Below are 25,888 nucleotides of genomic sequence, written 5' to 3'. Positions count from 1 at the left end.
ACATGGAGTGTCTACTGTTCCTCATATGTCAGGGTGAAGGCTGTATCTGAAGACAGACATAAGAAAAAAGAAAAGTGTTTTTTTTTTTTTTTAATTTAGTGATTGATGAGCTTGGTTTGTGGTGCGAGGTCTTAAGACACAACTCCTGCTGGGGTAGAAAAAAAGTCTTACGGTTAGAGAAGCTGATATGGTTTGAAAGTTTCATTAAAGTGTTGCTGAGCAAAACTGTTCTTACCTTTGGGCTGTGGAAAGAGGGCATTAGACAATGCATGCATTGTGCCAGGACCATATGGAGTTTGCTTTTGCTGTGCTTCTTCACTATCACACCTGTGGCACATTCACCAGAAGATTACAGCTGCTGCGAGACTTGCAAGGGCAGAGTGACTGTGTGGCTTCTTGGTAGAACCCATGTTTGGTACTGAGTTCTGTTACATTCCTTCTCATATGTGCATACATCCCTGCATCTTTCTTCATATAGGAAAACCAGCTTTTGCAGGAGAAATGCAGGGTGAAAATAATGAACAAATGTTTCCCTTCAACCCTCTCAAAAATGAAAGATGAGGAGAGCAAAACCAAACCAGCCTTGGGTAGGACAGAACACGAGTTATTGTGGAGCTGCTTGGGAGGAAACCTTGCTGAGGAAACCTTCAGCCACTTGTATTGTGAAAGGATACAAGAAGAAGTATGGTACCAGGGACTATATATAGAAATTGCCTAATCTTAAAGAAAAAAAAACAACCCACACCAGAAAACTTTATCACTGAATTAGTGTGTTCTCACTGTGTGCCCTGGGTTACCATCACTGCTTGTTTCCAGTTATGGCTGTCACAGTTCTCTACACTTTGTCAACGTTGTTCCCTTTACTGTCTGGCTGTGAGATGAGGCAGGTGTGCAGAACAGGCATGCAGCCCTACAAGTACAAAGCATGAGCTTACTACCTTATCCTGTTCTCACACCTGCAGGAAAGGCTGTGTTCCCAGTGTGTTAAAGTGCTCTTGTTGAATGATCTATTGGTGACAGTCTCAAAACTCATGTCTCTTGTAATACGTCTGGTCTGTGAATGTATAACTATCAAGACTGACAGTTTTCAAAATGTTAAGTTCTGAGTGTAAGACCTTTAACTGTTCCTGGTTTTCAGAAGTTGTGTTCCCCTCTGTCCAGGGAAAAGCATAGAATATAATGTACTTTGTTTTGAACAAATGCATTGAAGGGTGATCTTGCTTTCTACTCTGGAAGCAGCTGCTGTGAAAGTCTCATTGTTGCAGATCCGTGGGTCTTTGCATGTTGAATAGGAAAGCTTATCAGACTGTGTGCCATGCTCTCCTCTCCCCCCCCCCCCCCCAAGTAATAAGATTGACAGACATGACAGTCGTAGAATCAACCAGGTTGGAAGAGACCTCAAAGATCATCCAGTCCAACCTATCCCCCAGCCCTATCCAGTCAACTAGACCATGGCACTAAGTGCCTCATCCAGGCTTTTCTTGAACACCTCCAGGGACAGTGACCACCACCTCCCTGGGCAGCCCATTCCAATGGCAAATCACACTTAAAGAAAAAATCAGTTTCAGAGCTGAGGTGAAACCTGTTATAGGTATCCCTGCCTTTGACAGGATTAGAATGTCCATTAGAATGAATGGAACTAGATTACCTTTAAAGTCAACCTAAATCTATGGTTCTATAGAAAGGGATATTGTTTAATAGAGGGAAAATGTTCTACTGATTTGCAGCTGGATATGTTGCCTTGTTTTCCACACAGCCTAATATTTTTAAGAAGGCAGAATCACATTGTCTTGGCTATGGAAAGTATCTCTGTGGGAAGGAGCTTTATTTTAGGAGGAAGTTTGGGGGAATGCTTGCTCTTGACAGGTAGAGGTCTACATTTAAGCTGCAAACTGGTTGAAGAGTACAGCACTGTGCGTTTTCATTGTGGTTACTGCAGCCGGAAGCCATAGTGCAGTCAGTTAGGTTTGAGAGATAGTATTGTTAAACTGAATGATACTGCTCACATTCTGTCAGATCTTGAAAAAAATCTCTATAAATCACTATTAGAAGTGATTCAGTGGATTACCTTAGAATTCCTTTGTGGTTTTTGTCCTTTGACTTCTTATGCAGGACAAAATGCCTTTTATCCACTTTTGGAGCATGGACATGGTTCTTGCGTTGTCACTAAAAAAGAGACACTCAGTGAGCCAGTATATCTGGTACTTTTTAGGTCTGTGTGTCTCAAACCCAGATTTCCTGTGAAGCAAAATTACATGTTTTATTGAGTATAAAAAAGAAAGTGTTAGGGTGAAATACTCAATTTGCATATAATTTCATAAATCATTTTGAAATGTACAGTGTAAGACTTTTAAGTATCTTACTTGGGGAGGGAAAAGGCTAGTTAGGGTGGTGCACAGTGGAGGACAGAGCACCACAGACCTTCCAGTATGTTTAAGGGAGGAGAAAGGATAAATGGGTGAGTGACTAGTGAAGAGGGAGTGAGAAGTCAGAAATTGGTGAAGAGAACAGTGTTAGAGAATGAGAAATGTTACTCTTATTTTTGAGACGCCAAAACTGGAGGATTAAGTAGAGCTATCTTGTGGCATGTGAGGATCAAAGCAATTTAAAAGCCATACTGCAGCATCTGGTTGTATTGTGTACACATAAAAACCTCCCTGAGGTGTAAATAAAAAGGTGTTTGTTGAATGTCCAACTGATTACTAAAGCAAATGACTGGCAAGAGAGCAGGCATCTGGTTTAATTTGTTTGGCTGGTTTTGTTTGTTTGTTTTGTGGTGTTGTTGTTTGTATTTTTTATTTAATTTGGAAAATATACTTGTAAAATTTCTTGCAAGGAGTTGAGCATGGAAGTTGTATCCTCTCTCCCTCCAGGGAGAGGGGTAGCCTTGGCATGCTGTTCCTACCACAACTATGAAACAAACGAGGTTAATTGGTTGAAATCAAGGCTTCCCACTTGCTAATTCAAATCATGATTGAAGTTGATGATTTAAATAATTCATGTAGGCTTTGTTTTGCATTTTGTTAGTTTCTCAAAAGGAAGGTTCGTTTCTAATTGGTTAGACTAATTTATGAGTACTTCTTGCTGAACAGGATGATACAGTGTACCAGCATACACCCCTTTATGCTATTGTATCACAGTAAATGTTTACCTTAGAAAATGAGAGCATTTACTAAGTGAGTAATTTCTTTACTCATGACTTGTACAAAATTGTATTTGAATATTTATTATAGTTCAAATTCAATATGCAATGTAAAAAACTAATTAGACTATAATCATGCAAGTCACGCACTGGCTGCATAAGAGAAAATATGCTTGCTGGAGTGTGTGCTATTAAAAGTGACTTATTTTAACAGGGTAGTGTTATCTGTACTTGGCAGAACGAACTGGTTGGTTTTGGTCATTGTGTGCTTCCAGATCTTAGAAAGAGCATAACTCATCCTCCCTTGGCTTGGTAATATTCAGTGGCTTGGTAATATTCAGAGATTGGAAGAGAGAAATACCTCCCTCCCTGCATTTTATGCTGCCTTTGAGTGAACTCAACTAATTTGATAAGCAAGTTGAAGAAGCTAATATTTCTGACTTTTTAAGAACTAGTTGTTTTGTAATATAGTGGATTCTGATTCTCTGAACTTAGTCACTTAGGATCCTGAGTTTAGGGATTATGCTCTTTAAACATTCTCCAGCAACCATGTGCTGTGGCTAGAGTGGGTGGGTGTTTGAGTGATTGTTTTAGGTTCTATCATAAATTGTCATTAACTTAGAAAGCGAATGAGTGTAATCTTGAAAAATGTGTGTAAAATCCACTTAAAGGAAAATGTTTGGAATGTAAATAGTTATTTAGGGCTCTTATTAAATGAGCATGAAGAGGTAGGCTTCTGCAATACCTTTGTAGTGTACCAGAAATGCGCCAGGCCCTAAAGGACTCCACACGCCATGCCAGTGAATTTTCCAGAGGGGTTTTGCAGTCAGGTTGTCAGATGAACACGTGTAATTGAGCACCTACCAGCAGGAACCCACGTGGAAATGTTTGTGGGCACATGAAGTTGCACTGAATAGCCTATAAGACTTGCTCTGATGGTGCTTGCCTTAACACGCAGGTACACACAGTGTCCTGTGGCCAGCCCTCCTCACCAGCATGCTTTGGCTTGCAAGAGTACTGCCACCAAGGCAGGGCAGCTCACTCAGCTGTGCACTTAAGGGTAGAAGGAGAAATTCTCACCTTGCCTTCAGTTACCAACTTGGTAAATCTGGTGTGCTGATTGACTTTTTCCCAGGCTCAGCCATTGTCTGTAGATGATGAGTAATATTCTGGTTTCTGTAAAGTGGTTCTAAAGATGGCTTCTGTGTTTACAGCTGGTGAGGAGAACAGATTCTCAGGCATCTGCAGGAAGTCCTAGAGATGATTTTAAGGTCCATGTGGCATTCCAGTAGGCAAAGTTGCACTGCTAGACCTTTAAAAAACATGTCAGACCCCCTTCCTTAGCAAAAGAAGAGGGAACTTCTGCTGTGAGATATGTTTAAATATGTAAAATACTGGAAAAGATTGATTGTATAATGTAGCTTCTTTTATCTAGGTGTGTCAGAGAAGAGGGGACTTTCTGAGCTATGTGGGACTGAAGAAAAATTTTCTCTTGGTCTCCATAAAGTTCCCAAGTTGTTGTTTGTTTTTTTCCTGGAAGTAGAGGAGGAGTGAAGAAAGCACAAATTCTTGCCTGAAGAAATTCTCTCAATTGCCTGGACTTTGAGGGCATTTTCTATCATGCTACTATTAAGCAGCAGGCTGGGGGTAATGACTGAAGAAGACACAAGAAGAGACTGTAAACTTTGTCCTCCCTTGTTTCACTATCATCCTCAACTGCTACTCCCTAATATTTGCTCTGGGTGTTGTCTTTAGCAGTGTCCCAGATCAGCAGGCGTTCCCCACCCTTCTCCCTTGATACAAGGATCAAAATAAGAAATCTAGCCACCTGTTGGCTTTGCCCCTGCTCCCACACACTTGTGCTCACATTTTCCAGCACTCATCTCGAGTTCTTCGTTACTTCTGAGAAGTCAGGTGATAAGAGTTCTCTGACAGCATTACCTTTGCTTGCTTGCTTCATGCAGACCCTGCCAGAGCATCAGTCTTTACAGGACCTGGTTTATCTGTGTATCATGTGTGATGGCTTCCTTCTTCTTGTGGCAGAGTAGCACTGGAGTTGAGGATGAAGTGGGTTTGTGTAGCACAATGTTTGTGAGAAGTCCTCACAATCTGATGGTTGTGGTTTTATTGCTTTTTATCTAATAGGGCCTTTGTGCAGGGTTTTACTCTGTTCTGGGCTACATTATTTAGGTAATAAAAAAACATTTATCTGTTAGCACCATCGGTCTCTGTGCCTTACTAGGGCACTTTCTGGGTGGATGGAGGTGAGTCCTCCTGGAAGCTTGGTGATAACTTGCAAGAAAATTGGTGGCTCTGGTTTCCCATCTGGTGGGTGTGCTGTGAGTGCAGCCATTTCACTGGTTGGTGTTTGAGCGCTGGACTCCTGTCTGGCTCTGGACTGTTTTCCAGCTGAGTATTTGTGGTGATGTCAGGCAGTGTGAGAAGGGAACATGACTTGGCAGGACAAAGTCTGCAGAAAGTTCAGCTCCACATTTGGCCAAGAGCCTCAGAGGGAATGAGATCTACAAGCACATTCTGCTTTCTACACAGCCTGTCACACGCCCTCTCACATGCTCCCTTCCTGTCACACAGATCCTCTTTCTCTCATTTTCAGACCTTTAACCCTTCCCTCCTAGCTTCCACCCTGTGGGTTTATAAAAGAAAAAAAAACTCCTTGTTTTGCCATTGTTGTACCTTGTAAGGTAGTTTAGTTGCAGTGACCTCCAAAGCAGAAGTAGACTTTACAGGCCAGAATCCAGCATAGTAAAGATGAAAACAGGGCAAGTTCACTTTGCAACAGAGCTCTTTAATAGTCATTTATCCTGACCTACACCCATATGCTAGTTTTCACTGTGTTTCTTTACAGCATTTCTGATCTCTTTTCTTACTCTAGATTTGAGTATGTACATATACTGCAGGGTGGGAACTCCTGCCTCTCTTCTTCTGCTTTTCTGAGAGAATTATTAGCAATTACCCCAGTAACGGTTGAGTGGGGAATGGACTAATAGTCAAGCTTGCTTTGAAGCAATTTAAAACTGTTACACTACTCCTCTGATGTGTTCTTTATGTGAGTATTTCTGTGACACTGTCATTTCTTCCTGACCTCTATGCTGCATCTAGGGATGATATTTCTATGAATGGGAACTTTTCTGTTACTACCCTTAAGGGAATCTTAATGAGTTCCCTCATGGTTTTGAAATTCAGTATTGTATTTCGGTTTTGCCTGTGAGCAGTAGCATTTCTTTTGAGTGATGCTTTTAGTTGGGATGGTTCTTGGATACAGAATATTATGTAGATACATTATAAAAAGTCTGTTTCCAAGAAACAATCTTGTTTCAGTTATGATGATAAGCAGTATGCTGCTGAAAGTGGAGGTGGGAGGAAAGGAGGAAATTGGAAAAATGAACAAACAGTTGTGCCATGAACTGCTGCCCCATTTATTCTTTCCTCTTTTGCTGTCATCCTTAATGTTCTTTCATTTTGTAGCTGCTAGACCAGTTTGAAAGAAAATGGTTTGGACAAGGACTTTTTAAGTTCTTTTTCTGTTTTGGCTGTGATACATCCTACAGTTTTGTGTGCCCTTTGTTTTCCTGATGAAGTATTGCAGCTGCTGCTTAACTGCTTTTATTTTTTAGTAATAATTCATTGCTGGTAGTGAATTGGGCCATGTTCCTGCTTGGAGCAGTCAACAGCAGTTTGATACACTGATGTTGAAAGCTGGGCTGAGACAGCTTGGGGAGCTGAGCATAGTTCCCTTTTGTGATGGTGACTGATAAAGGCACTTGGGTAGAACAGGTGTGGGTCATGAAATGTTAATCCCTTACTGCATAGTTTAGCAGAGTTTTTTTTCTTAATAATCAAGTAAACAGTATGTTGTGTAAGTATTTGTCATTAACACTTTTCTATATGCAGAAAAGAGGCCTGCAGAAAAAAGGTTTGTTGTACTCTCTTTAGGCATTACCTAGTTGGTTCTTTTATTGCTTATGGACTAGGTTTAACCCTTTTTCCTGGAATCTCCACTGTCAAGATGTTATTTTGGATATTCATTCTTGCTTTTTTCTTTTTTTAATTAAATTCTTATCTCTTCAGTTTGGAGATGTCATTGAGATGACATCTCAGATCTGCCATGAGTCAGCCCTTGTGTTCCCTGAAGCAGAGCTGTAACATCTATGGAACTAGGAGTCATAAAGGAGGAATGTAGAATCCAACACCTGTAGTGTGGTACTCCTGTGCATTTCCATAATGATTGAAGAGAGAGACTTCTCTCACTCTCAGCCCCCCCCACCTGCTTCTGTGCAAGCCCCCATTTTGGAAAAAGAGGGTTTTGAGCCTAACAGGTTGTTGTTATTCCCTCTGATCTGTGTGACACCATGTATTGCCTGTGTCTTTTACATTCTCTGCTCTGGGAAGACTAAGGAGGCTCTGGGTCTTAAAGCTGTTGCTTCAAAGAGTGGCTGGCAGTTAAGTTTCAGGTAGCTCCGTATAATTGTGTAGAGCAAAGTATTGACTGTTGAGCAAAGCTAGAGAAGGAATCCAGAAAGGAAAAGTTTCTGGGCATGTTTTCCATGCTGCCCATGCAGTGGCATTTATAAAGAAATTGAGGTGTTGGGGTCAGATCTCATCTTCAGACTCCAAGTAGGAGGTGATGAGCTGTCACTGCACATAGGATGTGTAAGAGCTGATCTGTGTCAGGAATAATGAGCTGCAGACTTCTCAACTTCAATTTTCCAAAGCAAGGTCTTGATAATTAGCAGATTATTTTGTAGTAGGATGTTTTCTAGGTTGCTTGAGTGCTCTTGATGTTTGACTGAATTTTTAATTTTTTTTGTAGGGGTGATGTGTGTGTCTGGTAGTGTGGTTGGAAGTGTGAAAAGACTACACTGTTATCCAATACAGAGGCCCTGGGGAGAATAAAAGCTTAATTTGCTCAGGAAAATTGTGAGTGATACTAGCAAAAGAACGCTCTTGCTGCTTTAAAGTGAGTTTCCACAGGGAGAGTTTGGTATTACAGCTGATGCTGACAAATATATTCTACAGACAAGGCTCCCTTTTTACCAGTCAGTGGCAGTGAGCTACCCTTTGCTCCTCTGCTAGCAGAGAAGGGGTTTTGCTCTGGTCTGTGTGTTTTCATCTTGCTGGGAGGAGCACAGCTGGGATTTTTCCTGTTGGAAGCCCCCATCAAAGCCTCAGTTGTGCTTCTTGCCATGTGAAGATTGGTGCTGATAGCGATGTTGAGCTGTCAATGAACTGGATTTACAGCACAGGGGATTAGATACAAATGGCAAGTTCTGCTCATGTTCATCCCTGTGGGTGGTGCAGAAGTTAGCTTCACTCCAGAGTGGCTCTGCTCTGTCTGCTGATTGTCAGGACATTGGCTTTATAGGTCATCTGGCCAGACAGAGCTGAGAAGGAATAACTTGTTGTTTTACGAGATGACTTAAAGGAGAGGGAAAGATGGAAGGGTGCTACTGTAACATCTTTCTTGATGTAACCCAGTGCATGCCCTATTTTTTGCCATTCTTGATGCGGCTGTTCTTTGCCTTAGGCAGAAGCTTGAAAGCTGAGGTGACAGCTGAAAGCCTAGAAGGGGCAAAAGGGACTGGAACGTTGTTACCCAGACTCACCTACTTGTGCTGTTTTCCAGAGTTCAAGGGAACTTGTGTCAGTGTCCTTTAAGGAAATTTCATGGCAGCAAGGTGGCTACATCGTTCCTGATACCACTTGTTACTCACTTCCAGTTCGTTAACCTGGGAAAGGTCTATCCTGTCTTACCATCATCCTCTCTCTCTTCCTTTGTCAGAAGGTCTGATATTTGCATGCAAACAGGAAGACACAGGGAGCAGCCCTGTGTGCAGTGTAAACGAACTCCAGTAACCTTGTCTCCTTTCTCCTCCCTTTAGCTGAAGAACCAAGGGCATCTGGCATTGGGAGAGGGGGAGGAAACAGAGGTACAGCCCATTTCAGGATCTTACCCGCCCTGAAAGCAGTCACACTTCTACTCTTTTCCTTTTCCTCCTTCTATTGAAATGGCATTCTTTGATCAGGCAGACACCCAGTGCAAAACAAAAACCTCAGCGTTTGATAGGCAGGGAATAATGAGAGGCAGATCAGAGGAGAGGGAGCATCTGCTGGATAAGCCATGTGAATGTGAGAATTGACTTGCAAAACAATTGCTGCTGCCGTGAGGAGTTCCTTTACAGAACTTGGAAGTTCTTCTGTGGGACTGGAGTCAGTGCATTCTGTCTTTATCTAATGTATGTTTGGGGAAGCCCTGTTCCCACCTATGGAGGTATCCCCGGACTGTGGAGGAGAGAAACAAATCTTGCGCTTTGAAGATGTTGGTCAAGGTGTGAGTTTGGTTGGTTGTTTCGTGTGTGTGTGGAGCAAAGCAAAAGTACTTTGGGTAGATTCTGCCCTGAGTTATTGATAGCAGTTGTGCCTTACAATCCTAATTCACTTTAACCAATTTATTTGATAGAGAGACACCTTTCCCCCCCCCCCGCCCCCCAACAGTCCTGTATTCCTTCGTAACTGAGTTAGGGTGGAACTGGCTCAGAACTTGTGCTGCTTCCATTTTCTGATTATAATAGCATATTCTGTGGGTCAGGAGCATCTGAGTCCTGTTAGGTTCAGATTTAGGAATGTCTGCAGACATCTTTGCATGTCAATTGCAAAGCCAGAGATAGGATGAGGAGAGCCTCTAAAGCTTGGAGCCAGAGAGGCAGAGGTGGGAATCAGAACTTCAGCTTGGGGATAAGAGGCCATAATACAGCTGCCCATCCTGAGGAGCAGCCTACACAGACAGAAGTGATTGCTAGGACACTTTTGCAGAGTTGGCAGAGGTGACAATAACTTGCAAGGCTCAGAGGCTATTGCTACATGCATGGGCAGCTGTTTGTGGTCAGCAGAAGCTTAGCTTGACAGCAAATGAAAGCAATTAGTAGACTCTACTTTTTTTAAACTTTTTTTTTAAAAATCAGCTTGGAACTGACAGTGGCTGGCAAAGTCCTTCCAGTTTGTGGTTGTCTTTCTGCTTCTGAGGGATCAAAATGGATAGTGTGATTTTGAACCATGTCCCTGCAGTTCTTTTTGGGGAGGTATTTGTAGTGGGGGCACAGAGCTAGTGGCAGAACTGTGTTTTGGTCGACATTCCATTCAGAATCACTCTTTATGCTATCCTATTGCACTGCTTTGCACATCTTGCCCTTCAATGGTTTGTCCTTCCCGTTCATAATCTGAAGTTGATTATTTTTCCTCATGAATTTTAGTAGTTTGCATATGTAATATTACTAATTTTCCAAGTGACAGATTTGCTCAGGATTCTTTTTCTGCCCTGAAAATTATAAATGTCTCTTTCAACTTTCTCCTCTCTGAAACCAGCTCTATGTGTATTTTTGGCCATCTTTCAGATGTACTAGCTACTCCAGCACTTCTTGAGAAATATGATGATGCAGAGAGAAGGAGGAGGAGCGAGCCAACAAGAACTGGGAATAACGTTTGTCTCTCTAAGATAGCTACAGGGTAGTACCAAGTTCCTTGAAGATGTCTATGAAAATGTTCTGGCTGATACACCAGAGATAGTATAGGAGGAGCATCATTAGGTCACTCTTAATGAAGGATTGGAACAGTGTTGTCTCCTGAGTGACTTAGTTATGTGCTGGTGCTGTGTAGAGTCCTGTGAAATCTTAGTCCAACAAGAGTTTTGAGTTGGTCATTTAGATGTCCTGACAGCTTTGGTGCCTGAGATCACATCAGCACTGTGTGAATTGTGTTTAGATTTCAGTAAAGACTCCATGCACTGTTGTGAGTCCAGCTTTCAAAAGTAGATTAAGATGGGGTGCTGGTACTTGTATTGCATATCAAAATGTTTAGAAGCCAAAATGTGAAGTTATTTCCCTGCTTCAGGTACCTCTGAAATACTGCCTTTTGTATCGCTGTGTTTGTTCACTGACAGCCTGTAAGGCCCACACTCAAGCACATGGTACTGTTGACACACAGCTATGTGATGCACAAGAGCAGTCTTGTTAACGTATGTATACAAGTGTCACATCTCTTCTTCTGATGTGCTGCAGAGTGCACGCTTGTGATTTGCTACAGAACTGAATCATAAACATATATTTTCCCTTAGCAGAAGGCTGTAGGATTTTGTAATTTGCAGGACCAGGACTCTGACCAGTAAATCCTCTTTTGTAAGATCCCAGAGATGTGCACAGACTTCCTAAAAAACTGATGTTTCCTCTGGACATTCAGTATTTGGAGGTCAAGTGCTATTCTAGTGCTTCATGGTATGCTTTTTTCAGACATTTACTTGCATCTGGTATGGTTCCTCATCCTTAAACTTGTCACAAAAAGCACCAATCCAGGAATACCTGTCAGAAGACAGACCCATTTAACAGAAGTGTCACAGTAGCTGCATCTGGCTTGTTTGGTTTCTTGATGTGCTGTTTAGTTTACTTGTCCGCAGTGACTGTGGAACAGAAATTATGTGTATGCTATAGCCTTGTGTCTGTTGATTGGTGATCAAAGACTTCCAGAAGAGTCTTTAAGTGCTTTAACTGAATTTGGAAGAGGACTTGGCTGAGGAAATGGGATGGGATGAGATGAGACTTGCTGGAGGAGGTGATCAGTATTTCCGATGCTTAGCATGAGGTATGAGAGCCAGGGCCACCATCTGTAGTCTCCGTTAATAGTACCTTCTGTTGCAGGAGTGCAACAATGTCCAAATTGTTCCCTTGTCTCAAAAAAGAAAGGGAGAGGGAAGAAATGGAGTAGAACAAAGCTGGTGGTGACACATTTCAGAAATGTTTAGTGTTTTGTTCGAAACATGGGTGGCAAGGACTGGCAGAAATTTGTTTACCTTAGCCTTTCATCTATATGTGTTTCTTTATTGGAGTATATCTGCTCTGGTTCTTTTGTACTGGATGCTGCATTATAACTGATTGCTTCATCTTTTGTCACTTGGCCAATCCTGCTTTTTCAAACTGACAAGAGTTCAGACAGACAGCGGGAGGTAGCACAGAGGATTTTGTCGAGAAGATGATGCAGTTATAGCTTGTGTTACCTTCCTCTATTTCCTGTTGAAGTGGTGGTGCAAATTGGAAGATAGGAACCTCTAATAATGTGGTTGTTAGTACAGTGCTCATCGAGGTTTGTAGTAATTTGAAAACAACCTTCATGTATTTCAGTGAAAACTCCCTGACCTAGTCTCATGGCCTCTCCACTTGTGTGGCTCTAGGGAGAATGCTACTTTAAGTTTCTTTATGTAGCAGCAGAGTGCTGTTTGTAGTTAGGTCAGTTTTCTCAGCCTGCAGCTGTTAACCACATCTATGAAATTTAAAATGTTCTGCTTTAGGAGCACTAAAGACAAGAGGCTTGTCCTGTGTGGCCTGTTCTGTTTTGAGAACATTGGAGCCTAAGTGCATGAAGATAGTGCCTGATAGATCTTACCTCTTGACATGTCCTGGGCATGCATGTGGGTTTATGCTCACCCACCCTGTTGGTAGCTGCAGACTTGTCTGACATTGCTGGGAAGGCTGCAGTCTCTTAGAAACTGCCCTTTGGGCTCCAGATGTCCTGCTGACAAGTTTCACTCTTGCAATGTCAGTCATGAATGTTTTGAAATCCCATCAGGTTGTATGCATTTTTGCTTTCCAGGACACATTGCAGTAATAGCTGGGATACAGCAAGACTGGTTTAGTGAAGTGAAAGCAATGGGGCACATGGGATGTCACTCAGTCCTTTAGCTGGGGGGGGAAACTCTTCCTTTGAAAAATAACTGCAGTACTGCTGTTAGTGATTCATTCTGCACAATAATTAATGTTTGAGTGAGTTTTTTGCATAGTTTAAAGGAATGTGAAGATACACTGAGACAACACACTTAGCTTTCGTGTTTTGTGCTCAGATGTGTCCAGCAACATCTTTTATCGGCATCAGTGAGGAGTTACATGGAACTGAGAATACAAGTCAGGTTTGTGATTGTTTCAGTGAATCTCCTGTCTCTGTCTGGTGCTCTTTGCCTCTCCCTAGGGTTTTCAGATGCAGGATTTACTGTGGAGACTTTTTAAAAAGGGAAGTTGATTGTGATAAGGGCCAATGGTTGCAAGATGGAGTGTAGGAGGTTCTGCCTAAACATAAGGAAGAACTTTTTCACTGTCAGTGACAGAATACTGGAACAGGCTGCCCAGAGAGGTTGTGGAGTCTCCTATGGAGACATACAAAACCTGCCAGAACATGTTCTTGTGTGACCTTATTCTAGGTGATCCTGCTCTGGCAGGGGAAATTGGATTGGAGGATCTTTCAAGGTCCTTTCCAACCCCTAACATTCTGTGATTCCATGGTAGCCACGTTGTTCCTTTGAGTATTGTGAGAGGCTCTTTGAATTGGCTGCAAATCACATCAGTTTGGTTATAGTCTTCCACAGTAAGAGTTCTTCCATCCTGTAGCTTTGAACTATATTTGCTCCCAGTGCTTTTATCCTAGATAGACTGTTTCTTCAGTGATTCGATGTCTATATGCACCAACAGGGAGTGAGATCTGAATTCCTTAGGCAGTCAGTGTTTACAAAGGTCATGTGAATTCAGGTACTCTGTGGTTTTTAACACCTGCATCTTCTATCTGCTATGGTGTAATGGGATATGTCAGGAGCTTGTCGTGCTTGACAGTATGACTGCTTTTATACTTGATAATTGTTGCAAGGGGAGTGGTTTGTGGAAGTGCTTTGGCATTCTAAGAAAAGTTGCATGGTCTGGTCCAAATGCCCAGGAGGGAAGAAGGAACTTGGTACTGGTCCTCTGCTGCTTCTCAGTCAGCACTGCGGTGTGAGCCATGCCCCTGCTTACATGATGCTTTTGGATCTGGGCTGCTTGCACAGCTTTCTGTCACCTCCTGTCTTTCAGAGAGTGGCAGGATTCTAGTCCTGAGCTCAGTCACTCTAGCTAAACTGGTACAGGCCTTTACCGTAGTTGCTTTTAAAATCAGTTAATCCCTTTAGCTTGCATTGGTAAATCACTGAGTTAAGATCAACTGATTGAACGCGTGTCCAGTCAGATTAGGGTTGTTTGCGTTTGCATCAGTTTCACTAAGCCTGTGCAATCAAACCAGTAAAGCCTTTTTTTTTGTTGCAAGTGAGGCTTTTTGGAAAAAGTGATTGGATTCACTTCCCAGGTGCAGGTTCTGTAGTGCAGTTAGTGCTGTATAGTAAAGGTGCTCTTCAGTGTGGTTTCCAGGTTTCAGAGAAGGTTATCCTGAGAAGGCTGATGATCTATTTCTTGAGATTGGTGTAATGGTATTTCCTGTAGGTGTGATGCTGGCTTCCAGTTTCTTGCTGATGAAAGGGTAGGTAGATGAGGGTAGGATTTATCATCGTTAATCTTTGGCCCAGACTTTGGCTACTGAAAGCAAAACTTGTTGTTTCTAGTCTTTGCTAAACTGCTGTGTCAAAACTGTCTTTTCCAGTTTTCTGTGTCTTCTGCAGTACATGCTACAAGATCCAGAGCAGTTGGCAGCACTGAGGTATTTGTTACTAGTGGCTTTAACAAAGGCTACCAGATGCAAAATCTGGAATTTCCCTCTTGCACACTTGGAGCGGTCAGAGTTGAAGTCCCCTGGTGGTGTTAGCAGTAATGGAGACTTGTCCTGCTTTAATAAATACTTTGGCAGTAAAAAGAGAGTTTTGTGCCCGGGTGTGCTAATCTTATACCTTTTAACACAGTTTGCTAAAATATTGTGTTTCAAGAGAATAAACATTGATAAAACCAAGTTAATTGTTGCTTTTAATAAACAAGGAAACAAAATCTCACATCTTGCTTGTGATGCAGATTGTAACAGATTTTGGGAATTAATAGCCTCAATAGCTGAACTCTGGCCTCTTTTTCATCTGTGTTTTTTTTCCCACAGGTACTTCCTTTCTGACTTTCAGTGGCAGTGAGAAACTAAAGACCTTAAAGACAGACGCCTGTGGCCCCTTGCTCAGCAGGAAAAATGCCTCAGCAATGAGATTACGGTGAGCCCTTCCTGTGTGGCCTCCATGGGTCCGACTCAACTCAGCACACAGGATCATGGGAAGAGGGTGGCAAGTGTATTTGAGATGGAGGAGGAAGGACTTTCGCTCTTCCCTGGCTCAGAAACTCCCCCTGAGCACACAGGTATGAAAGAATTCTTACTAGATCCATGCAAGCTAATGGCCATCCATTCTTTCAGCTGCAAGCACAATCAATAACTTGGCAAAATTTTAGAGTGAGTTTTGCTGTGCTTGAGACACTCCAGGAGAATTTTTAACAACAGAATGGTGATAAATGCATTCAATACTTCACTTATTTGACCTTTTAGAGGCTAGTTCTGTGGCAGCAAAATTAATTTCTTTTTTTTGGCCTTATCAAAAGCTGCTGAACAATAAAATTTTACTACAGGTGGCAATCTCATGGGTATTAATGATGCAAAGAAATAACAGGCTTTTGCAGAATCATACAATGGCAAGACAGTAGAAGTTTCTTCTGTGGCTTTCTGGGGTTAAGTAATGTTAAAAGTGTAAAAGAATTGAGATTTTGCTTTTATAATTGCTGCTGACACAATCCTACACCTACAAACGGTAAGATGCAGCATAGCATGTCTGGATGGGTAACAGGAAAAGTAGGAAAACACAAGTGAAGCGTCCAGCATAGTATCAGCAACTTAATGAAAATATGATAAATAAGTTAATTTGAACAGTGAGGTAGTGGACAGTCCCTGGTATGAAAAAGGGATCACAACAATGAATGAGGGCTCATCAGTAGGCTAGAAACAAAGAGTAGTTTAAAGACAAAGAGACATAACCCATTGAAAGTCCTTAAAACAAATTTGAGGACAGGAAAAGAAAAAAGTTGATAAATGCCTTACAAAAAAGTAAGGAAATACCACCAAATATTGAAAGAATATTGAAAGAAGAACAACTCTATTGAGAGCTAAAGGTGTGGAGATGTCATTCATGCTTGCCAAACCACAAGTTATTTCTGTGTTGTTGTTAACTACAGAAAACTACACTAAGTTATGCAACTAAAATGGTTAGTGTTCAGAAATGGAAAGTAATTTGTATAGGCCAAAGAATAAGCCTGTCTGTCTTAAAACAATGGTCATAGGAATGGCAATCAGGCATTTATGTAATGTCTTAAAAACAGATGAGAAGTCCACAGGATGGACAGATCCATCTTGTGGCAATTATTGAATTACTCTGATGTCCACTTAGAAACACAGGAACATCATTTGAGGATTCTTCAAAGTTATTTTACCAGTTAAAATTTGTGTAATGGCAGTCTGGGTAATTTGAAATAACTGTAGACATTCCAGTATTTCCTCCTGGAAATAAATAAATGGTGTGAGAGAAACACAGTAGAATAAGACAGGAACATCAGAGCCTTAACCTTTCTGATGACATTTTCCTGCTGCCCAATCTGCACTGAGAAGTGAAGGCCAAAATGAGTGACCTCCAGACCTCTGTGAAGTCAATGGGATTGATACTTGATACTGTGAAAACCAATACGTAGTGAGCAATACTACCAGTAATTTCTGAGACTGACCTAAAACTGTTTAGCATTTCAGGACCTCAGGCAGAGCAGTAAGCATAACTAAGTGAAGACTGAAGTTTTAAAGCCATAAGTACAGAAGTGAGACAAGCCATCATAACCCTGGTGCTCATTAGGAAATGCAAAAACCTTGTCCTGCACACCAGTCTGGATGAGTTAGCTCCACTGTAAAGGCTTTCCAGGCATATCTAAAGATAATCTGGAAATTTACCAAGATATGCTGTTTGTAATCTTTTCAAACAGCTGCCACAGAAGAATCTTTCATCTCTGACAGAGAGAAAAACACTTGCACTATGTGCAGGGCAGTCAAATGTCAACGTGGCTAGAATTAAATGGAATGGAAAGAGAAATAGCTAATAGGGAATATGTAAATAACATTGGTGAGCATTTGACTGGAATGCTTACAGTGAGGCATAGTTGAGTAGAGATTTTTCTTCAGAACACAGCTAGTGATGAGATTAAGATTCATCAGAGTGATGTAGGAGGAATTGGGAGCTGCTGCACAAGACTGTCTGAAATGTGAGGCAGCAGTGTTTTGGGTAACCTTGGGTTTCAGATGGAGTAACAATATTTTGTAGAGTGCATCAGTTCTTGAAGTGAGGAGCACTCTTGGACTGCTGAAGACATCATCTCCTCCTCAACAGAAGTTCAGAGAGCTTGTGCAGAGTGATGTTTACCTGCTTACTGTCTCTTACCTCCATGAAGTTGCTGTCTTCTGTCGTGACAATTTCCCGAAGGGATTTCCTACTCACTCTGCTTTTTGTACAGTCGGTTTGAACACCAATTTTCTGTGATTGGCTGCTGAACCATTTTTCCTTATCCTTGTGCATGAATGTGGCAGAGAGTAGAAGTAAGAGAACTGAAGAAAATTACTTTCTTCACACTCTTGGATTTTAGAAGAACTCTTCTGCAGCTCTTTATTACATTGGTAACTTAATTGTCACTCAAGCTGATGGAGGGTACAGAGGAACATTTAGTTTGAGGTAATACCTAGCCTGTTTATAGTTGAAGTGAAACCAGCTGGATTATACCAATGGCTAGTTCTTTGCAGAAAATACACATACCCAGAAGGGGAGAGTCTGTCAAATGGGAGCCTTGATCTTGTCATCTGTGTGTTTGGGAGATAGTGGATTTGAATGATTATATTGGTTATTATATGAAATGGGGCAGTCAGCTGCAAACATTGGGCTTGCCTCATGTGTGTGAGTTTTCTTTATCTTTTTGTTTTTCCTTTTCCCTAATGCTGTTCATTTTGGTAGAAAATCCCCCCTTGAAGCGGAAGAAGGGCCCAGCCCCTAAGATGCTGGGAAATGAAGTGTGCAGCGTGTGTGGGGACAAGGCCTCTGGCTTCCACTACAACGTGCTGAGCTGTGAAGGCTGCAAGGGTTTCTTCCGACGCAGTGTCATCAAGGGTGCACAGTATGCCTGCAAGAACGGCGGCAAGTGTGAGATGGACATGTACATGCGTCGCAAGTGCCAGGAGTGCCGGCTGCGCAAGTGCCAGGAAGCAGGCATGCGGGAGCAGTGTGAGTGCAGGAAATGGTGCTGGTGGGAGCCCTGTGGCACTGGGCTGGAAGCCTGATGGGGTGGGCTGGGGGGCTATGGGTGTAAAGAAATGGGCAGTGAGTGCTTGGGGTGTCACCTGTGAGTCATGCAGACTGCACACAGAATGTGTGGGGAATCACTAAGTGCTTAGCAGGAATTGCATGGTGAGGTGAAGCTGTCAGTGTAACAACACGTGTACTGAGAGCCCCAGACCTATTGTGTTCCTTGAATGTGTTATTTTATGAGGACTTGAGGAGCATGAGCTCAGAGGACAGATTCTCAACTAAGATTTAGGAGTTCTTTGATATGCTGTCAACTCTATTGGTAAGCTCAGGGTTCCGTCTGTCGTGTTCTTGCCATCAGGACTGCAAGGTTGGTGATCACTCCTGAACAACAGGCATTTTCCTTTGATCTGCAATGTAAGTTTGTGACAGAGGTCAAGGACAGCACCACAGCACTGCAGCTGCTTTTGTTCAGACCTTATCTCATTGCTCCCTTTAGTGAACTCTGCTATTTTTCTCATGAGCCATAAGGCTCAGATTTCTGAATATTCAACAACATTCCAGATCACATACCGGTAACAGCCCTCCTCTGCTAAGGCATCTAGGTTGCATCCTGTTGCTGGCTAAGAGTGATCAAATGCATGCTTGGTTGAAGTTTCCCTTTCTGACATGCATCACTCGGAGCAGTGAGGAACAGAGAGTATACTGGAAATACCACAAAAAATACTACTGCAAAATATGAGTTCCACAGAGCTGCATCAGGGAAACATGCTTCTTGTTTTTTTACTATGAAAAGAAGCAAACCTAACATACATAACTGGTGTCTTGGTCATGCTGGTTTGTATCGCCATTGGTATGCTGTCATTGCCCCATTCACCCCTGTCCAGAGAGTTATAAGACAGATGTCATTGAAAAGGTGCGTGTCAAGTCTGTCTGTCCACCTAGCTACCCTTTTGTTACACATTGATGCTAGAGAGCCTCCCTGTGTTTCTGTGTTTCCTCATTGTCTTACATTGAAAACAGATCAGGAAAATCAGGACCAAAGGTATCTTTGGATTGTTGTTAACATGTGCTTGGTAATTCTTGTCGACACTGTAATCCTGACTGCAAATTTGCCTAGTTAATCTTGGCAGAAACTGAGGGCTTTCTCTTCCAGCTGTTTCACTTGGAAAGTCTTTGCTGTACTTCCTTCTAATTGTTTGAAACATTGTAGTTCCCAGCCTGAAGTAATTCATGGCCAGTTTATTGTTCTTAAGGCAGTGTGAATCATAAAGTTAAATAGTTCCTTCATGGCCAACTGAGTAACTTAGATAGCTTTGAAGTTAATGTGGTATAGAAACTTGCAGGTAGCGACAGTTTCAAGATTCAGTAATATCTGGTAACTTGTTACTCAGCTATAAAATCTTTGTGCATCTGAGTCCCAAAATGAGAAATTGTAATTACTTGGTCAATTACTTTCCCTTCTTAAATGAATGTTGTGAGTAGCATTCTTTAATCTTAGATATGTCCCTTGATTTGGTAATGCTACTGAATATTTTTGTTGTTAGAATTGGAATGTTTGTTGTGTGTGTGTACTTGGGTGTCCATCTTCCCTTTTGGAAGTCAGGAATCAAGATTGCTTTAATCTTGAGTGTGCTATGTTCATCTTTCTCTTCAATCCTCAGTGCTGTCTATTTCAGAATGCTCTCTCACTTTTCTGTGTTCTCTATTTCTTGTCAAAAAGTTTAACATGATTCGTTTGAGAGGTGCAGGTATTTACTTGTTCGGTTTCAGGGCCTGCCTTCCTGTGTAGCAGCCACATTTCGTTGTTAACCTATGCCTAAAAATGGGCCAAATAATCTTTCAGCACTTCTAAAATCTTGTTTGCAAAGTCAAACTTTATTTGTGTATATGTGTATATATATGTATATATTTTAATCTCTGTTCCTGAAGATGTGGTTTCTTTTCCAGTCAGTCCCTTTTCTGCTTTTTGTTCATTCGTTACTAATTCAAAGGGTGATTCTCTTGAAGACAGTCCTTGGATCTATGTATGTCTGGTAGTTTGGGATTTTTTGGATGCAAGTTTCAGATAGTTTTTGCGGCTTTGATGTAAAGAAAAAACAAACCTCCTCTACATCAAGTCAGTGAATTCTTTAGTTAACTTAGTTACAGGTTGTTAGCAAGTTCTAGTGCCAGTAAGCAGCAGATTTAGTAAGATTTTTCTCAACACATGCCTCTGAGTTCTCTTGCTCCAAACAACATTATGTCTAAATGGCATCTTTGACTTGGCAACTCAGACTTCTAGTCCTACTGTTGAAGGATTTGTGGTCCTCAGCAAAGCTGTTCTGTCTTTATTCATCTTATAGTGTTACTACTGCATCATCTGCTGCAGATGGGTTGTGTAGGAAAATGTCAGTCTTCAACTCCATCTAGTACTGGCTGATCTTTCGAGAGGAAGATGAGAAGACACAAGCTGCTAATTTAGTGATATTGGGAAAAGGCATAACAGGGAGATAATATAAAATACAGTGGACACCGTGGCATGTGAATAGAACGCCTGTTAGAATCTGTTACAATGTGGCATTTTGGGGAACTGCATAGTGGGGGAGTCACTGTTGTCTTCCTGAGATCTGCAGGGCATCCTGAAGGGAGCTGCTGTTCTTTGTGAACATTTTTCTTGACAACATGATTAAAAGAAAGGCCTTGAAACAATTTAAAGAGGCAAAAAGAGGGAGAAAATAATTTTAAGTGTCACTGTGTGTGTTGTGTACACTCTGACATACCAGACACAGGTAGCTGTGATCACTGCCTCTTCCTCCATAGCAGGTTACGCTGTGTTTTTTAGTGTGGTGTACAGTGTGTTCCTCTGTCATGATTGATCTCTGGCTGTTCCTGCTTAGATGTTCTGTCTGAAGAACAGATCCAACTGAAGAAACTGAAGAAGCAGGAAGACAATCAGGCTCGGACAGTTGTGGTGCGTCCAAACCCTCCAAATCCACCAAGCCCTTCCCACAAACTGACGCCAGAACAGTTGAGCATGATAAAGAAGCTTGTGGCTGCTCAGCAGCAGTGCAACCAGCGCTCGTTCACGGACAGGCTCAAAGTGACGGTAAAATAACTCTACCAGTGTACCCAAATGAGAAGTCATGGTTGTCGGTAAATGATTTGGGAGAACAGAGATACTTTAGGCATTGTATCAGTAAGGCAAAGTTCTGCAAGGAATGATGTGTTTCATTTTCCATCTCTGCCAACTTTATCTTCTCGTCTTTCTGCCCTGGCTTCATCTTTCACATAAATACTGTGTCTCTTCTCATTCCCACAGCCGTGGCCCCAGGTTCCTGACCCTAACAACCGTGAAGCAAGGCAGCAGCGTTTTGCTCACTTTACAGAGCTTGCAATTATCTCTGTGCAAGAGATTGTGGACTTCGCCAAGCAGCTACCTGGATTCCTGGAGCTCACTAGAGAAGATCAGATTGCTTTATTGAAGACATCTACCATAGAGGTGAGAGTTTGTCTCCACCACAACACATAGTAGTGGCAATGAAAGAATTATTTACCTGGAGAACTGGTTCCAACCCTTTCTTTTGGGATGGCAGGCTGGAGGACCTCAGCTATGCGACCATTACTGTAGTGTCAGGTTATACTGGCAAAGGGCTGCGAAGGAGAGTGAGGCAAGAGCCTAGGTAATGGTAAGCAGTTATTTCCCTCTTCCTGGAAGCAGACACCACAAAAGATGCAGCAGAATTTTACCTTCTTAAGTGCTCTGGATGAAATGGCACGGAAGGATTTTCTTTGGGCTTTGTTTTTTTTTAGAGGGAGTTGCTCTAATCCTCAGCAAACTATTAATGTTGTAATGTTCTTGCCTGGTTTCACATCAAGTATACCCATTTCTGGTTTCAGGTAATGTTGTTGGAGACATCTCGGCGCTACAATCCAGAGATTGAGAGCATCACCTTTCTGAAGGACTTGAGCTATAATCGGGATGACTTCGCCAAAGCAGGTGGTGCATTAGACAGGTGTTTCTTCCTTCTCTGTGTTGTGTTCTTGGGTCTTTTTAATGTGGGCTGCTAGAAAGAATGTAGTGTCTTAAAGCTGAAGTTGGGTGAGAGGTTAAGAGCAGAGCCAGACCAATAGGCCCACAACTCTTTTTATTCCTGCTTGCTTTCTTCTCATATGTGAAACTAGCTCAGTTCATATCTTTAGTTAGATGTGAACTTGCTTTGGAAAATTTTGATTCTTACCAAATGAAAATCTTGCTGTAAAGAATGCACCTAGGATTAGCACCTGGTGTGAACTTACTTGCTGGTAGAGATCTTATGTGGACATGTATCCATGTATTATGTGTCTTAGAGCCATATTAGATCAGAACAAATCAAACTCTGATCTTGTCTCCTTTGCAAGTATATAATTTGCTAATTTAGGTGTGTGCCCTGAGTGATGATGTTAATAGGATTTCAGTTGATGTGAGGCCTATACTGAAGATCCCTGCAGAGTGCTTTAGACACGTCACCAGCTCAGTATGTGATGGTCTATAATGATGTGAGTTCTGAAGTCTGTTTTTCCAGAAGAAACTGCTGCATGTGATTTCAGATAAAGTAACATGAAGAATGTATTTAAAACATTTCTGAAAATGCAGCTTTGACTGTCTGATTTAGTTGTGGCAGTTAATGGATTTAGTTGTGGCAGTTAATGAAGCAGGGATTATTTGTAGTTAATTTATTTCCAAAAAGCCCTGCCCACAGACTATATACCAACTAGTTAAATTTGGGTTCTAATTTGGCCAGGAAAATCTTCACAAGGATGCTTATGGGCAATTCATCAATATAGGAAAATCAGAAAATTGGAAAAGTTTAGTCTCAAAATGGCTTTGCCTCACTTACAAATAAAAGGCAGCCTGGATCTCTTGGGAACATCTGTGCTACTCATAGCAGTGGAGTAGGAATTTCAAGATAGTCTCTGTCTCCTTTGTGTCGTGATAGCTGTTGAGAGACTGCTACATCTTTCCAGGCTCTAGCAGAGTGCTAGGGAAGAGGCAGATGATCTCTGACTTGATCCTGATTCTTCTTGGCATGGAGGTTTGAAGAGGTGCAGGCAGGATCTCTTGCAGATGTGCAGAGAGCACAGTGTCAGTGGCACTTTTCAGCATGTCGTGAGGCACTTAATGCCTTCTCTTGGTAAACTTGAGGCACTTAAGTTTCAAGCCCAAAACATCAAGGCTAAGCTGGTCTGAAGCTTGAGGCAGAACAGAACATGTTGTCCAAGCCACGAGCAGGGAGGCAGAGCAGAACACATAGAGCAGAGCAGCACACACTGAGGCAGAGGCAGCACAACTGCTTATTACTTAGCTCGATTTATATTATTTGCCCAAATATAATGACTCCTTTGGCCACAGAGACTCACCAATTAAAATGACATTTGCAAAACTGACCATATTAGGTGAAACCAGGGTTTGCTTACCCTTGGGCAAGACACTAACAAGTACCTAAACACCTGTGGGTACCTGTTTATCATTTTGGGAGGAGACATAATGGCTCAAGCCTTTGTTTTCCTCCTGCCCTTGCTTCCCCCGTTAGCAGAAGGGTGGAGCAAGCCAGGACGTGTTTTAGGCCTATTAACCTTCCGTGACACTGTTCTTCATGTAATCTCTTTTCTTTGATTCCTTGGATAGCTGTTTAACCATTTAAAATCGAGATAGCTTTAACATACAACTTTCTTCTTTGATCCTTGTCTTGGTAGCCTTTTTTTGTTTTGGCAAGCAGCCAGAAAGATTTCCTCCATCTTGTTCATCCTTCTCTCGGGTGGTTGTACTGCAGGCAATTAGAAACTTAGATACGTTTTTTTTGGGGGGGAGGAAAGGCCTGAAGTTTTCAGCATGCCTACATAGCACATAGGGACCTGATTTGACAGGCCTCTCTAAGTTAGGATGATAAATGTCAATGCATTTCTGCCTAACTGCATTTATGGAAGGAGGTAATTGGAAGCATAAGTCAGGTTATGCCTGAACTCTCCCAGCTTTCTTAGCTGAAGGAAATGGCATAGTTCAGACTTCTAAGAACTGTGTATTTTCAATTCAGATGAATCTGGAGCATGAGATTAAAACTTTCTTTGAAAGCAAGGGAGCTGTTGGGTTTGAAGGAGGTGGTGATGTCAGAGTGGAAAGTGTAAATGACATACGTGTGAGCTTCTGACTTCTTGGTGACTTGCTGATATATTCCTCGGGCTGTTGCCAAGTCATGTGTTATGAGGCATTTAAGGCTCTTTGAAAACTCAGACATCGCATCATTTTATGGTTGGAGCCTGACTCATCAGCTGCTGTTATTGGTGCCCACCAGTAGTGGTGGGATGTAAAGGGAGATTTCACTCTCTCTTGGAATGTAGTATAAAAGGGCATTTGCTGCCTGCTTGTTTTCTCCACTAACTGGCACACTGCGATGGGTTTCTTGCAGTTTATTCTATGAGGTGGAGGGACTGAAAGAGAGGAAACAGTTGTTGTTGCCTCACCTTATTCTCTTCTTTTTGTTGCAGGTCTGCAGTTTGAGTTCATTAACCCCATTTTTGAATTCTCAAAGGGAATGAATGAGCTACAGCTCAACGATGCTGAATATGCACTTTTAATCGCCATCAACATTTTCTCTGCAGGTAAAAAGTCAAGGAAATCTGAAGAGCTGCATCAGTGAGTCAGAGAGCAAAGAAAGTAGAGTTACGGAAGGTCACAAGCTGAAGAGGAGTGATTTAATGAGGGTGTGTAGGATGTAGTGATAACGGGAGCATGTTACTGTTTCTGCTTAGGATATTCATTATATTCTGAATTGTCTTGCACCACCTTCAGATTAAACCAGATTCTCTACTGATGGAAAAAAGTATAGAAAAATCAGCCTGTATTTATTTTTCTAATTTAGATTCTGCTATTTTACTGTCCTCTTACTGTGCTTGGCACGTCTGTGGTGTAAGTCACGTGGCGTGAGTGACATCTAGTGGTGAAGTAAAGATACTCTCGATGGGAGAGCAGTATTGCTCTGGGCCAGGAGCCATCTCTGTGCTTCTATTTTCTGTCTTGTGACCTGAAAGAGAATTTTGTTTGTTTGTTTGTTTTTTCTGACTGGCTCAACTGCTGGAGAGGCTTTCCCATTTCCTCCTGCATGGGCAGCTTCTCATCTTTGCTGGGACAGGAATGTGAGACCAATCACACTTATATAGTACTGTCTGGTTTCTTCAACCTTCCACCTTTCTAAGAGTGAGTCAGACAGGACTTCCCATCTGCAGTAGACATCACTGAGAGAGCAGTTACAGAAACTGACATAGCTGCTGCAGCTGTGAGTGAGTCTCCCAGCTGTGTTGGGTGAGTGCTAGATGAGGTTTTGGGGACACACTGTAGTGAGGGACTGCGGTTAGGCAGGTATGTCAAGTTCAGTAAAGCTGCCTGTGACCATGTACTTACTTCTGACCTGCTTTTTGGCAGACCGACCAAACGTGCAGGACCAGTCGCTGGTGGAGAGGCTGCAGCACACCTATGTGGAAGCCCTTCATTCTTACATTTGTATCAACAGACCAAATGTAAGTGCATGACCATCTCCAACAAACTGATTTTGTTTATACAGGCACAATTCCTGCAGTACTGTCTGTAACAGGTCTCTTGTTGCCTGGCCTGTCATGCTCTTCCCTTC

The 25,888-nt window shown here is 42.1% G+C and overlaps 1 protein-coding gene across 5 annotated transcripts in view; it reads left to right on the top strand.

Annotated features, from left to right (window-relative positions):
- Positions 1-25,888, top strand: part of NR1H3 (nuclear receptor subfamily 1 group H member 3) — a 30,982-nt gene that overhangs the window by 2,829 nt on the left and 2,265 nt on the right. For all 5 annotated transcript variants that reach the window (XM_064145067.1, XM_064145092.1, XM_064145084.1 and 2 more), the window contains exons 2-8: positions 15,038-15,285; positions 17,958-18,224; positions 21,125-21,333; positions 21,547-21,726; positions 22,125-22,224; positions 24,750-24,863; positions 25,684-25,778. In XM_064145067.1, the coding sequence (XP_064001137.1) occupies positions 15,168-15,285; positions 17,958-18,224; positions 21,125-21,333; positions 21,547-21,726; positions 22,125-22,224; positions 24,750-24,863; positions 25,684-25,778 (1,083 nt within the window). In that variant the 5' untranslated portion in view covers positions 15,038-15,167. The remainder of the gene's footprint in view (positions 1-15,037; positions 15,286-17,957; positions 18,225-21,124; positions 21,334-21,546; positions 21,727-22,124; positions 22,225-24,749; positions 24,864-25,683; positions 25,779-25,888) is intronic.

This window comes from Pogoniulus pusillus, chromosome 1 (genome assembly GCF_015220805.1).
Source record: "Pogoniulus pusillus isolate bPogPus1 chromosome 1, bPogPus1.pri, whole genome shotgun sequence".
Classification (NCBI taxonomy): Eukaryota; Metazoa; Chordata; class Aves; order Piciformes; family Lybiidae; genus Pogoniulus; species Pogoniulus pusillus.
This window is presented reverse-complemented; position numbering and strand designations above follow the sequence as displayed.